At 49.3% G+C, this 15723-nt stretch overlaps 1 protein-coding gene across 1 annotated transcript in view; it reads right to left on the bottom strand.

The window, feature by feature from the left end:
- The window catches only part of MTAP (methylthioadenosine phosphorylase), a 65401-nt gene that overhangs the window by 33997 nt on the left and 15681 nt on the right, over positions 1-15723 (bottom strand). Inside the window, exon 4 of the mRNA XM_074994115.1 lies at positions 14059-14226. Coding sequence (XP_074850216.1) covers positions 14059-14226 — 168 coding nt within the window. The remainder of the gene's footprint in view (positions 1-14058; positions 14227-15723) is intronic.

Raw genomic sequence — 15723 nt, 5'->3', positions numbered from 1 at the left:
GACGTTACAATTTAAAATTCATGACGCTGCAGAAAACAAGCCTAGACATGCTGCATGCAGACTCACCAGGCAGTGTAAACTGCCAGAAGGCAGACTAAGAGAATGAGGAAATTTCCCACATGACTACTCTATCCTGGCACGGGATGTAACACACAAACATGCAGAACGATCACAAAATGCCAGCATTACATTCACATATTTTCTAAAAAGGCATAAGCACACTATTTTCAATCTCTCATGTGCCAACTCTCTCATTCCCCCCACCCCTTGTAGAAACTGGGATGGATAATCAACAAAGCAGTTTGCAGTAAGAGACTCTTAAGGAAGCAGAGTACATAGTCCACCTACATAAGGATTCTTGGGAAACCAGAAATGTTACTGACAACACTTCTTTTAAAAACACTCCATGGATTCGGTCCACACTCTTTCTCTGACCTTTGTGTCTACTTCCCTCCCCAGTCTCCCTCCATTTGACTGTACTCGTCTCTCTGTTACACAGTCTCACCACTGCACTGCTTCTGGAAAAGGCTTTTCCAACGTAGCTCCTCTCTACAGCAGCCCTTTTGCATCTTCGCATCTTAATTTGGATGTCTGCTGAGTTTTTTTTTAGCACATGCTTGAGTTTTTTGTGTGACAGGATATACTCCTGTATCCACACACTGCTTGAATGGTATTTGTACTAAATATACCTTGTTAGGTATCATTTAAAATCTAGTCTCAGAGGGGGTAACTGTGTTAGTTTACAGCTTCACGAGTAACAAGCCGCACCTGTAGCATCTTAGAGACTAACGAATGTCTTAGGTCATGAGCTTTCCAGGGTCAGACCCACTTCTTCAGATGACAAATGGAATAGAAAATAAATTCCAGGGCTTATATAGAGGGGAGTGAGGGAAGACCAAAAAAAAAAGAGGTTACCTGTCCCTAGTAGGACCAGCTGATGAAGCAAATGAACTAGGATGTATCCTATTCCTACAAATATGGAAGGTGGAAAAATTACCTTTGTAATGCATCAGATCGTAGAGATCTCTCTGCTGGTAATTTCCCCACCTTTGATATTTGAAGGAATGGGACACACGCTACTTCATTTGCTTCAATGAATGGTCCTACTAATGACAGGTAACCTCTTTCCCCCATCCCCATCCCTCTCTATATAACATGCAAAACAACCGCTCCATTTTTGGGTGTGCAGGTGTTATTCAGCGTGGGAAGGAGGAGAACTGGAGGAAAATTTGTGAAACTCCAATAATCAAATTTTCTTCTCTGACAACCAAGCAAAAATTTTAGACCCAGACTGTCCATGAACAAGATACTGCTAAAAAAACAAAACAAAAACAAAACAAACAAACAAAACCTCCCTAATTTCTCTCAACAGATTCTTGTTCAATCATAAGTGAGGCAGAATTTTGAACCCTTATTCTTGAGCACAACCAATTCAGCTGGACAAAACTGGCAGTCGATCTCCAGAAAGGCCAAGAGCTTTAAAAAAACAAGACAAAAGAAAACAAAAAAACCACAAACACACGCAAAAAAAACTTTCCAAAATTCCTTCCACTTTTAAAAGTGTTTAGAATTCCACAGACAATTCAAATAGGCCTACTTTCTGTTCCAATCAAAATTCAGCAAAGCTCACATCTTTACCAAGTTAAAACAGTTTATAAAGATGGAATTATTATTGCTTTTGTTATTATTTTAGTGATAAGGACATAAACTAAGTTTACTACCCCAAATGTAATTTTGAAGACTTTCTGAAAAAAACTTAGTACTAACACTCTCCCAGACACACTATCATGTTCATATGCACAACTACTAAGGACTCTTCTATGGAGGTTTGTAAAAGACCCCCACAGAAGTCAATCAAAGCTATGGATGCTTCACAACTCTGAAAATCAGCTCTTGCTTATTCAGGCACCTAAATATGATATGGGTGCCTAAATTTAGGCACCTGACTTTGAAAACGACGGCCGTGGTTCCTTACTTTTCTTTCTCAAGAAGAGCTGTAGACTTGGTTGTAACTGTATGCATGTTTAAGAAACATTAACTCAGTACAGATGTAGATATTCAAAGTAAAACCCTGGATCCCTTTACCTGTACACTTAGGGTTCAGAACATTGTGATGTGGGCCCACCTCTGATACAGATATTGCTCTCCAAGATCAGGGCTCGAGTTAGAGACAGGGACTGATAACGAGAGATCGGTTAACTTCAGCTGTTATAGCCTGTAACTTTGCTCCCTTTACACACAATGAAGCATGTAAACAGCTACCCCATGATACAGCCAAAATAAGTGTGCAGGTCTCCGCAGGGCGCATGGAGCACCCCCATCTCCCATGGCACCTGTTGTACAAAGACACACAGACACACACACACTAGCCTCAGGTGCTGGCCACTTAAGCAAGGGAGCCCGACTAAGACTCTGCCACTGGGCTGCTGGCTGGGATCCGCCTAGGTAGGGAAAGTGCCTCCCAACCAGAGCTTGCACTCCAACCCCCTGCCACAGCTCACCACCCGCGCCTGTCCCAGATCACAAGCCAAAGCCTGTGCACCCCTTCCTACACCCTTCCGCTAGTCAAAGTCCCCCTGCATTCTTCACCTCCCCCCACCCAAGTCAGAATCCTTTCCTGCTCCAAGTCCTCCGCCCACACCTTGCCCCTCTTCTTGCATCCCAATCCCCTAACCCACGGCACTGCCCTTCCCATTCACTGAAATTCCTTCCCACACTCTGCTGCACCCAAACCTCCCTCCCTCTATCCAATCTCTGTCCCAAACCCTGTAACACCTCCACAGATACCTTAGAAACGTGTGGCTCTTGACCACTTACCAAATTTTAGAGTGGACCCCCTCATCAAAAAATATCGCCTACCACTATCCCAGGTGCTTGTACAACACCTACCACAATGATTTTGTTCGTGTCACTAGGTGATACCATAACATGTATAATCAACTCACCAATCATAGAATCATGGAATACTCGGACTGGAAGGGACCTCAAGAGGCCATCGAGTCCAGCCCCCTGCCCTAATGGCAGGACCAAGTACTGTCTAAACCATCCCTGATAGACATCTATCTAACCTGTTCTTAAATATCTCCAGCGATGGAGATTCCACAACCTCCCTTGGCAATTTATTCCACTGTTTGACCACCCTGACAGTTAGGAACTTTTTCCTAATGTCCAACCTAAACCTCCCTTGCTGCAGTTTAAGTCCATTGCCTCTTGTTCTATCCTCAGAGGCCAAGAAGAACAAGTTTTCTCCCTCCCCCTTATGACACCCTTATAGATACCTGAAAACTGCTATCATGTTGCCTCTCTATCTTCTCTTTTCCAAAGTAAACAAGCCCAATTCTTTCAGCCTTTCTTCATAGGTCACATTCTCTAGACCTTTAATCGTTCTTGTCGCTCTCTTCTGGACCCTCTCTAATTTCTCCACATCTTTCTTGAACTGCAATGCCCAGAACTGGACACAATACTCCAGCTGAGGCCTAACCAGCGCAGAGTAGAGCGGAAGAATGACTTCGCGTGTCTTGTTCACAACACACCTGTTCATGCATCCCAGAATCATGTTTGCTTTTTTTGCAACAGCATGACACTGTTGACTCACATTTAGCTTCTGGTCCACTATAACCCCAAGATCCCTTTCTGCTGTAGTCATTCCTAGACAGTCTCTTCCCACTCTGTATGTGTGAAACTGATTGTTCCTTCCCAAGTGGAGCACTTTGCATTTGTCCTTATTAAACTTCATCCTATTACCTCAGTCCATTTCTCCAGTTTATCCAGATCATTTTGAATTATGACCCTATCCTCCAAAGCAGTTGCAATCCCTCCCAGCTTGACATCATCTGCAAACACAATAACCGTACTTTCTATGCCAATAGCTAAATCGTTGATGAAGATATTGAACAGAACTGGTCCTAAAACAGACCCTTGCGGAACCCCACCTGTTATACTTTTCCAGCAGGATTGAGAACCATTAAGAACTACTGTCTGAGTATGGTTATCCAGCCAGTTATGCACCTACCTTATAGTAGCTTCATCTAATTATCAAAGCAAAAAGCAGTCAAGTAGCACTTTAAAGACTAGCAAAATGGTTTATTAGGTGAGTTTTCGTGGGACAGACCCACTTTTTCAGACCATAGCCAGACCAGAACAGCATACTGGTCTGGCTATGGTCTGAAGAAGTGGGTCTGTCCCACAAAAGCTCACCTAATAAACCATTTTGCTAGTCTTTAAAGTGCTACTTGACTGCTTTTTGTTTTGATAGTGTATAGACTAGCACGGCTTCCTTTTTGTTACTATTCATCTAATTGTGTTTGACTAGTTTTCTCGTAAGAATATCATGCGAGAATGTATCAAATACTTTACTAAAGTCTAGGTATACCACATCTACTACTTCTCCCCATCCACAAGGCTCGTCATCCAATCAAAGAAAGCTATCAGATTGGTTTGACATGATTTGTTCTTCACCAATCCATGCTGGCTGTTCCCTATCACCTTACCACCTTCCAAGTGCTTGCAGATGAGTTCTTTAATTACCTGCTCCATTATCTTTCCTGGCACAGAAGTTAAGCTGACTGGCCTGAAGTTTCCTGGGTTATTCTTATTCCGCTTTTTATAGATGGGCACTATATTTGCCCTTTTCCAGTCTTCTGGAATCTCTCCTGTCTCCCATAATTTTCCAAAGATAATAGATAAAGGCTCAGATACCTCCTCTATCAGCTCCTTGAGTATTCTAAGATGCATTTAATCAGGCCCTGGTGACTTGCAGACATCTAATTTTTCTAAGTGATTTTTAACTTGTCCTTTTTGTATTTCGACTTCTAACCCTACCCCTTTCCCACCAGCATTCACTATGTTGGGCATTCCTTCATCAGACCTCTCTCAGTGAAGACCGAAATAAAGAAGTCATTAAAGCATCTCTGCCATTTCCAAGTTTCCCTGTTACAGTTTCTCCCTCCTCACTGAGCAATGGCCCTACCCTGTCCCTGGTCTTCCTCTTGTTTCTAATGTTTTTATACAAAGGCTTCTTGTTTCCCTTTCAGCCTGTAGCTAGTTTGAGCTCATTTTGTGCCTTAGCCTTTCTAATCTTGCTCCTGCATTCTTGTGTTGTTTGCCTATATTCATCCTTTGTAATTTGTCCTTGTTCCCATTTTTATATGATTCCTTTTTTATTTTGAGATCATGCAAGATCTCCTGGTTAAGCCAAGGCGGTCTTTTGCCATATTTTCTATCTTTCCTACGCAGTGGGATAGCTTGCTTTTGGGCCCTTAATAATGTCCCTTTGAAAAACTGCCAGCTCTCCTCAGCTGTTTTTCCCATCAGTTTTGCTTCCCATGGGACCTTACCTACCAGGTCTCTGAGTTTACCAAAATCTGCCCTCCTGAAATCCATGGTCTCTATTTTGCTGGTTTCCCTTCTACCCTTCCTTAGAATTGTGAACTCTATGATTTCATGATCACTTTCACCCAAGCTGCCTTCCACTTTCAAGTTCTCTACCAATTCCTCCCTATTTGTTAAAATCAAATCTAGAACAGCTTTCCCCCGGTAGCTTTTTCAACCTTTTGGAATAAAAAATTGTCCCCAGTGCAATCCAAGAACTTACTGGATAGTCTGTGCCCCGCTGAATTAGTCTCCCAACATATATTTGGATAGTTGAAGTCCCCCATCACCACCAAATCCGGGGCCCTGCATGACTTTGTTAGTTGTTTAAAAAAAGCCTCATCCACCTCTTCCACCTGGGTAGGCGGCCTATAGTCGACTCCTAGCAGGACATTACCCTTGTTTTTTACCCGTTAGTCTAACCCAGAGACTCTCAACACGTCCATCTCCTACATCCATCTCCACCTCAGTCCAAGTGTGTACATTTTTAATATATAAGGCAATACCTCCCCCCTTTCTTCCCTATCTCTCCTTCCTAAGCAGGCTGTACCCTTCAATACCAACATACCAATCATATGTATTATCCCACCAAGTTTCCGTGATGCCAACAATGTCATAGTTGTATTTATTTATTAGCACTTCCAGTTCTTCCTGTTTATTACCCATACTTCTTACATTTGTATATAGGCATCTCAGACATTGGATTTGATCTTGCCTCCCTGTTTTGCCCTGACCCTCTATTTACTCTGACACTGTTGCCCATGCTCCCTCCTATTTTTGACCCATCTCCCAGGTTTCCATGTTCTCCACCTACCTGTGGGCTTTACTCCCCTGCCCCCGTCGAAGCTAGTTTAAAGCCCTCCTCACTAGGTTAGCCAGTCTGTGTCCAAATACGGTCTTTCCCCTCCTCGAAAGGTGAATGCCATCTCTGCCCAGCAGTGCTTCCTGGAATAGCATCCCGTGGTCGAGGAAGCCAAAGTCTTCCTAGTGACACCATCTTCGAAACCAGGCATTCACCTCTCGGATGCACCCCTCTTTGCCTGGGCCCCTACTACTGACAGGCAGGATTGAGGAGAATAGCACCTGTGCCCCAAACTCTCTCACCCGTGCCCCCAGAGCCCTGAAGTCACTCTTGACCTGCTCAGCGTCACACCTCGCAGTATCATGAGTGCCCACATGGATGAGAAGCATGGGATAGTAGTCAGAGGGCCGGATAATCCTCGACAATGCCTCTGAAACATCTTGGATAGGGCCCCCGGCAGGCAGCATACCTCCCGAGATGAAATGTCAGGGCGACAGATGGGCACCTCCATCCTCCTCAGAAGACAGTCCCCGACCACTACTACTCTACGTTTCCTCCTCACAGTGGTGGCAGCAGATTTCCCAGCCTTGGGGGATACGAGGCTTCTCCTCTGCTGCATGGGGTGATTCTTTGTCTCCTGTATCAAGTACAGTGTAATGGTTTCCTAGTACCACGGTGGGAGGGTTCTGAGCAGGGATGGAACACTGCCTACTGCCAGAAGTATCAAGCTGCCAGCGTCCACCCTGATCTATCTTCTCCTCCACCAGTGGTTTATCAGCTGTCCTGTGTACTGGGACAGTTACCTCAGCTGTCTCCACATGAATACTATCCAGGAACTGCTCGTGGAGTCGGATACTTCTCAACCTGGCTACCTCCTCCTGTAGCTCTCCCACATGCTGCCTGACAGATTCCACCAGCAGACACCATTCACACTGGATGGTCCCCCCAGCCTGGATATCAGTGAGTGGGAATTGCAAGCCACAGTCCCTGCAAAGCCACACCAGCATCTGGGTAGAGTCATCCATGGTCAGGCAGTCTGTCTGGCAACAGGCACAGGTGGAGGAGACAGTAGTGGCGTTGGCACAGGTGTTGCGGATCTTCCTAACCATCGTAGGCCTCCCTCTGTCAAACTCCCTCCCAAACTCCCTCTTAAACTTCCCTGTCTGCAGCTCCCCTGTCCGCTTCGCTCCTGTGGTCACCCTTGCCTCTGGCTTTTAAAGCCTACTGGCCTGGGTCAGCCCCCCAGCCCCCGTGAGTCACACGGGGAAGGCTGATCAAGGCAATCAAGTGAACAAAGGTCAGGCACACAGTCCCAACTGCCAAAGAAACTGAAACTGAAACTCCCCCACCTGAAATCAAAATGGCAGTTCAAATTCAAACAGTTAAGCACATTCACTCACCCCAAAAGCCAGTGCTCTCACCTGGGAGCTTCTCAGTGGCAGGATCACTTGCTCTCCCTCTTAAAAGATCATTAAAATACCAAGACCATTTCTTCTATGGAATGAAGTCAAAAGCCCTTACCCCAACTCATAAAAAAGACAGGTTACTCACCGTAGTAACGGTGGTTCTTCGAGATGTGTCCCCGTGGGTGCTCCACAATAGGTGTCGGGCTCGCCCGGCGCCGCAGATCGGATCTTCCAAGCAGTTTCTGCCGGACCGCACATGCGCCAGCGCATGCCGCTCCCTTGCGCGCTCCTGGCCACGTGCGCGATCCGGTCCCTGCCAGTTCCTTAACCAACCGCCTTGGATGCTCCTGCAAAACACTAAACAGAGATCCGAAGCGGGGAGGATGGGCAGGTAGTGGAGCACCCACGGGGACACATCTCGAAGAACCACCGTTACTACGGTGAGTAACCTGTCTTCCTTCTTCGAGTGTCCCCGTGGGTGCTCCACAATAGGTGACTACCCAGCAGTAACCCAAGATAGGAGGTGGGTAATCGGATTATGTGCAGCTTGTCCCCGAGAGGACCGCTGTCGAGAAACAGGTATCCTCTTGGAATACCCTGTGAAGGGCGTAATGTTTGGCGAAGGTGTCAAAGGATGACCAGGTCGCTGCTCTGCAAATGTCTTTTAGCGCAACGCCCTTGAAGAAGGCTGTTGATGCTGCCACCGCCCTAGTGGAATGAGCCCTGGGAGTGGCCAGTAAAGGAGTCTTTTTGAGTTCGTAGCACATTTTTATGCAGCATACGATGTGCTTCGAGATTCTCTGCGAAGAGAGACCTTCTCCTTTCGATTTGGGAGCGAGAGAGACTAGGAGTCTATCCGTTTTCCGGAAGGACTTGGTCCTGTCTACATAGAAGGCTAGCGCCCTCCTCACGTCCAGGAGGTGTAGGCGCGCCTCTTTGTTAGAGTTATGAGGCTTTGGATAAAACGAGGGTAAAACAATAGGTTCGTTAATGTGAAACTCAGAAGAAACCTTGGGAACAAAGGCTGGATGCAGCCGTATGGTTACTGCCTCCTTGGAAAAAATAGTGCAGGGTGGCATTGCCATCACTGCCGCAAGCTCGCTCACCCTGCGAGCTGACGTAATTGCGAGAAGAAAGGTCGTCTTTATCGTAAGGAGGCGGAGGGAAACCGTGGCCAAGGGCTCGAATGGTGGTCCCGTTAGCACGTTAAGCACCAGGTCCAAGTTCCATAAAGGTGGAAGCGGTTTCCGAGGGGGGTATAGGTTTACCAACCCTTTGAGGAACCTGGTAACCATGGGATGGGCGAACACCGTGTGCCCTTCCTCCTCGTGTCTGAACGCCGAAATGGCGGCAAGGTGGACCTTTAACGAGGATAGTGAGAGTCCTCCTCTCTTGAGGTCCAGTAAATACTCTAATATTACAGGTATAGGCACAGCAAGGGGGGCCAGCTTTTGGTAGAACACCAAGCCGTGAAGCGAGTCCATTTCTGTTTGTAGGTCTTCCTGGTGGAAGTCCTCCTGCTACTTTCTAGGACTTGCTGCACTTCCTCTGTGCATGTGCTCTCTAGGGAGCTGAGCCATGGATTAACCACGCTTGGAGTCGCAGGCCTTGGGGGTGCGGATGCACTATGGACCCCTGGGCTTGCGTGAGCAGACCCGACGCCACTGGAAGAGGCATCGGTGGACGGTCCGACATGCGCAGGGGTAGGGGGAACCATTGCTGTCAATCCCACGTTGGGACTATCAGGATCATTTGGGCTCCTTCCCTCCTGGCTTTCTGCAAGACTTTGTGAATCAGCGCTGTGGGAGGAAAAGCGTAAAGCAGGGGGCCCCTCCACGAGATCGCGAACGCGTCCCCCAGGGACCCCCGTCCCAGTCCTGCCCTGGAGCAGAATTGTGGGCACTTCTTGTTGTGCTGAGTGGCAAACAGGTCTATCTGGGGAAAACCCCATGCGTGGAAAATCGGTCGTAGCAGATCGGGACGGATCTGCCACTCGTGCGTGAGTGCAAAACGCCTGCTCAGCTGGTCTGCCTTCACATTGTGAGCGCCTGGTAAGTACGAGGCTTTCAAGATTATATTGTTGGCGATGCACCAGTTCCATAACCGGACTGCTTCTGCACATAAGGCACGGGACCGAGCTCCTCCTTGCCAGTTTATATAAAACATGGTGGAGGTATTGTCTGTACTGATCCCGACAACTTTGCCTTGTATATGGTCTCGAAAGTGTCTGCAGGCGTTGAACACTGCTCTGAGCTCCAGTATATTTATGTGCAGTGACTGCTCCGTGGATGACCACAGTCCTTGAGTCACCTCTTCGCCCATGTGTGCTCCCCACCCTATGACGGAGGCATCTGTAGTAAGAAAAACCGATATTTGTGGTTGGTGGAAGGGTACCCCTATTAGCAAGTTCTTGGGGTTTACCCACCATTGCAGGGATTTGCGCACCTCTGCTGTGGGCGACACCACCCTGTGAACGGTGTGTGCTGCCGGTTTGTATACGCTCGCCAGCCAGTGCTGCATGCTGCGCATGTGTAACCTGGCGTTCTGTACTACGAACGTCGCCGCTGCCATGTGGCCCAGCAGCTGTAAGCACATCAGGACCGGCACTGTAGGGCTGAAGGTGATGACCTGCACGAGGGAGCCGATGGCCCGAAAGCGAGTCTCTGGTAGATATACTCTCGCTGTAATAGAATTTATGCGTGCCCCTATGAACTCTATGTCCTGTGTGGGGTCTATCTTTGATTTTGCCAGATTGATAACCAGGCCGAGCGAAGAGAACGTGCCTGCTGTGACGCGTATCATGCGTAGTACCTCCTCCTTTGAAGCCCCTTTGAGTAGGCAGTCGTCCAGATATGGGAATATAAATACCCCCTGTCTGTGCAGGTAGGCTGACACCACTGCCAAGGTCTTGGTGAAGACTCTGGGGGCCGAGGAGAGGCCAAACGGTAAGACCTTGTATTGAAAATGTTCTTTGCCTACCATGAACCAGAGGAATCGCCGGTGAGCCGGATGGATAGTTATGTGAAAATACGCGTCTTGTAAATCGAGGGCTGCGAACCAATCTCCATCATCCAGTGCCATAAGGATGGAGGCGATTGTGATCATCCGAAAGCGTTGCTTGCGCAGGTACCGGTTGAGGCCCCGAAGATCTAAGATGGGCCTCCAGCCTCCTGTCTTTTTCTCCGTGAGGAAGTACCTCGAGTAGAACCCTTTTCCTTGCAGTTGCTCCGGCACTCTTTCCACTGCCCCTATGAGGATGAGATGGTCTACCTCCTGCTTGAGCCTCGCTACATGGGAGGCCTCTTGGAGGTGGGGCCTGGGTGGAGGTCGTGGCGGTGGGAGCGACTGGAAGGGGATGGCGTACCCCGTGGCTATGATCTCCAGTACCCATTTGTCTGTGGTGATCCTTTGCCACTGGTCGTAGAATGGTCGGAGGCGATGGTGGAATAGCCGCTTCGGATGACCTTGTGCGATGGTAGTGATGGCGCAGCCCTGGATCTGTGTGTCAAACTTGTGGCCTTTGGCCCTGCCCCGAGGACGCACAGCTCTGTTGGGAACGTCGCCTGGGAGTTCTGTACTGCTGGTGCTGTTGATGTCGCCCTTGCTCGTAACCCCTGTGGTACTGGGGACGCTGTTGCTGGTACTGGTACCATCTTTGTTGAGGGTAGTACTTTTTCTTTCTGTATGGAGGGGTGTAAATCCCCAGGGTCCTAAGTGTGGCTCTTGAATCTTTACTGGAATGAAGGACCAAGTCAGTTGATTCAGCAAACAGCTTCTGCGAGTCGAAGGGAAGATCGACTATCTTTGCCTGCAGATCCCTCGGTATACCCAAAGTCTGGAGCCAGGACTCCCTTCGCATCACCACTGCCGTAGCTGTGGAATGTGCTGCTGTGTCCGCAACATCCAGGGCGATCTGAACTCCCGTCCTCGAGGCCGCGTAGCCTTCTTGCACGATGGCCTTGAGCACCGGTTTCTTGTCCTCTGGAAGCGAGTCCATAAGGGAGGTTAACCTAGTGTAGTTGTCGAAATTATGGTTCGCTAAATGCGCTGCGTAATTTGCCATTCGCAACAGTAGAGTGGAGGAGGAGTAGACCTTTCTGCTGAACAGCTCTAGCTTCTTGGCATCTTTGTCTGTTCCCCCTGTCTTGAATTGAGATGTCTTTGATCTTTGTTGCGACGACTCCACCACCAAGGAATTTGGTTGTGGGTGGCTGAACAGGAACTCCATGCCCTTCGCCGGTACGAAGTATTTCTTATCCGCTCTCTTGTGGACAGGCGGAATAGTTGCAGGGGTCTGCCATATCATAGTGGCGGACTCCAAGATTGCTTCATCAAGCGGTATTGCTATTTTGGAGGAGGCCGGAGGTCTGAGATTTTTGAGGAGCTTATGGTGTTTCTCTTGCACCTCTGCTGTCTGGATGCCTTGCGTGAAGGCCACCCTCTTAAACAGCTCTTGAAACTGTTTGAGATCGTCCGGAGGATGGAAGTCCCCCGGGGCCGTAGCCTCGTCCGGGGAGGATAGCGAGGAACCACTGGGGTACGCCTCTCTGGACCCTTCCGGTTCCTGTTGGTGATGGTACACCCTCTCACTAGAGGCTTGCAAGGGAAAATCTCGGGGTTCCATAACCAGTCCCCCCTGAGATACTTGAGTCTCTGTCCCCGTTCGCGATTGCCCTCGGGGATACGAGATCGTCTGTGGGGATCCTTCCCTGGTAGATTGCCGGTGGTGTCTATGCCCCGTGTGATAGGGGCGACCATGGCAGTATCGGCACTGTTCTTGGGAAGGTGACCTAGACCACTCCCTTGGTGCGTACCCTCTGCGTCTGGGGGAGCGAGATTGTCGAGAGATCTGGGACACTGGAGAGAGCGATTTTGGATAGTATTCCAGCGGCTCAAACCCCAGGAAAGGTGAAGGTGGTCCCAGCCAGGGCGAGGCTGGTTGTAAAAATGGAGACGGGGGCTCCGGGTAGGCTAGGGGGGACCCCTGCCTTCTGGTTGGAGTCTGCAGCATAAGCGGAGGGCTGAAAGAAAGCAACTCCGCAGCCCTGTCTGGAGAGGGGCTGCGGTGCCTCGTTTTGTGTGCAGCCTTCCCCCTCCCTTGAGGAGGTAACTCTGCCCCCTGGCGTGTAGGGGATCTCGGCCCTGTCCACGCCGTGCTCGGCACGCTCATGGGCGGTGCCGCACGGGCGGGGTCCTCCGGTGCCTGCGGGCTGTATGCCTGTGCGCTCTGCACCGCCGGTTCCCCGGGGGTCGGTGCCACTGCTTGCGGTGCCGCCGGTACCGGCGCTTGTTTAGCTGCCGCCCTGCCTGCGGTGCGGGGCGGCTGTTTGATTATCGGAGGCTGAGCCGCTTCCACATGGCTCTCCGTGCCGCCGCCGATCAGCTGTTGCTGCGGCTGGGGGCTGCGCGTTCCTCCCGTCCCGCTCGCTGTTGCTGCCGGCAGGGATCGGGCTGGGGAGGCTTTCCTCCATTTTTGCGCTGATGGGGTGAGGGAGGCGGCTTTCCTTTTATGGGCCCCGGAGGGTCCCTCCTGCTGCGGCCGCTCCGGCACATCTGGCTGGAGGGCCTTGTCGAAGAGCAGCATTTTAAGCCGCATCTCCCTGTCCTTCCTTGCTCTGGCTGTTAGTTTTGCACAGAAGGAGCATTTCTGCATGACATGGGACTCCCCCAGGCACCTTATGCAGAGACTGTGCCCATCAGACGCTGGCATTGCCTCTCGGCAGGACTCACATTTCTTAAATCCTGAAGAGGACATTGTTGGTGAATCTTTCAGTTGTTAATGGGTACTTAGCACCTTCTCTGTGCTGTTTTTCCCCTTCTCCGATAGCCTACCGCGGCAGGAGTGCTGATGGCCCTAGGCTCCTGGCCTCCGGTGTTCCGCTTGTTACTGGGACTGGACTGAATGCCGTCCCGCTTGTTTTTTTGTTTTTTTTTTTGAAAAATAACAACTGGCTAACTTGCAGTAGCCTAAGAACTTGAAAAGTTTAAAGAAAAAACAGTTAAAACCATTGAATACGCTAACTTGGCCTTAGCCTAGTTCGGATTCCGTCTGTAGCCGATGGCGGTTAAGAGGAACTGGCGGGGACCGGATCGCGCACGTGGCCAGGAGCGTGCAAGGGAGCGGCGCGTGCCGGCACATGCGCGGTTCGGCAGAAACTGCTTGGAAGATCCGATCTGCGGCGCCGGGCGAGCCCGACACCTATTGTGGAGCACCCACGGGGATACTCGAAGAAGAATGTCCTGTTTTGCCTCCCATTCTGAGGACTGTGACTTCACAACAAGACAGCTGTAAATGTTATTAACTATTAGCATCAGCAGCAGCAAGGAGCCCCTGTCATGGACCAGGACCCCGTTTTGCCAGGTGCTGTACAAATACATAACAAAAGACATCCCTTGTCCTAATGAATTCACAATCTAAGTTAAAAGCAAACGTGACTGGGATGGCTTTATTTTAAGAAACATCATGTTTCGCTCCTTTACCTGTCAATGAATTGGTCAATCATAACGATATCTCCAGGCTGTATTTCTTCTCTTAATGAGCCACAGGCAGTAGTTACTAAAATATGGGTACAACCCTCTTCTTTCAACGCCCAGATGTTGGCACGGAAGTTGACATTTGTTGGCATAATAGCATGATGTCTCCCATGCCTGCAAAGACAGAAAGTGAAAATAAAACAAAATACAACAAACAGAAACAAACAATTCCAACCTAACCAGGGTTACATCTATACCACAAGATAAATTTGAATTTATTAAAATCGATTTTGTAACTGAGTTTTAGAAATTTGAATTTGCATACCCTCACCTCTCCACATAGTCAACTTATTGCTGCCACACTCGATTGCCAAACATCAACTGTTGCAGCAGTGCATTGTGGGAACCTTATTCCCTTAGCATTCTGTGTATTTTTGCTGGTGTATCATGGAAAAAAAATGTGCACAAGTGGTTGTGGGTATGTGATGTCATCTTCCCACATTGAATTGCCCTCATTCCCCTCCCATGAAAAGCAAACAGCCATTTTTCCAGGAGGAAGGAAGGAAGGAAAAGTAGGGCATCAACAAAGATCGCCAAATTAACTGAAATCTCTTGCTTCTATAACTGAATTCCTTTTTATAACCGTAGCTGTAACTGAATGACCAAAGACTTTACAAAAAGCAGGTGTTTGAAGCTTCTCAACTTGCCCTCCAGCCACTGTCCCCCTCCTCTGATTACATATGATCCCTAAAAAATAGTACAGGAACAATGTAAAGCTTGAAGAAAGAGTAGGATAGTAAAGGTTTTGGAAAGGGAGATTTTGCAAGGCAGGGTTTTTGGCTTCCCAGTCCATTATGCAGCATCTGTGACCTGGGATCACCCAGCAGTCTGTCTTCTCAACTGGCCCTCCACCCACTCTTCCCTGTGTTAAGGGGGCCAAGCTTGAAGAAAGAGGATAGAAAAGGTTAGGAAAAAGATGTTGGGCTTTCCACGACACTACAAAGAGCTGTCCAACACGAGGGGATGGGGCTCCCCAGATTTCAACAAGGGGTGGTGCTCAGGTGGGGGGACCTGATTGACCATTAGGGTGCCAGACCCCCTCATCCCACGGGGAGTACTGGGTGGATCAGATGATAAAGAGCCAGTTGTGATGGCCCCCCGGTGGCTGCAAGCCCCCCAAAATATATATTTTTGGAGGGTGTAGGGTCTGTGGCTCGAGAGCCAGTTGAGATGGTCCTCCCGGGAATATGCACGCCCCTGCAGCTCTTAGCCACCGGGGGAGACTTCCCTCCATTGGCAGCAAGCCCCCAAAAATATTTCTTGGGGGTGAGGGGTCCCTGGCTTGAGGGCCAGTTGAAGCGGTCCCACTGGGCGACAGAAAGCCCCTGAAAACCTTAGCTGCTGGGGCAACTGCCACCAACCGAAAATCTTTCCGGCCCTTGGAGGCCTCACTGCGCGAAAGCCAGGACATGGTGCTGTCTGTCAGCACGGTCTGCACTGAACAGCAGGCACATCTTTTTATTGGGTCAGGGGATAGCCACATGATGTGGTTGGCTGTGGGAAAGACCCTGACTGCCTGGCGCCTGTGTGTGTGTGGGGGCGGGGCGGTGGCTGCTGCACAAATATAAACTGCAGAAAAGAAGTTTCTCAGCCTCTCATTCGAGCACGAGC

The sequence above is a fragment of the Carettochelys insculpta genome, chromosome 5 (genome assembly GCF_033958435.1).
Source record: "Carettochelys insculpta isolate YL-2023 chromosome 5, ASM3395843v1, whole genome shotgun sequence".
Taxonomy (NCBI): Eukaryota; Metazoa; Chordata; order Testudines; family Carettochelyidae; genus Carettochelys; species Carettochelys insculpta.
This window is presented reverse-complemented; position numbering and strand designations above follow the sequence as displayed.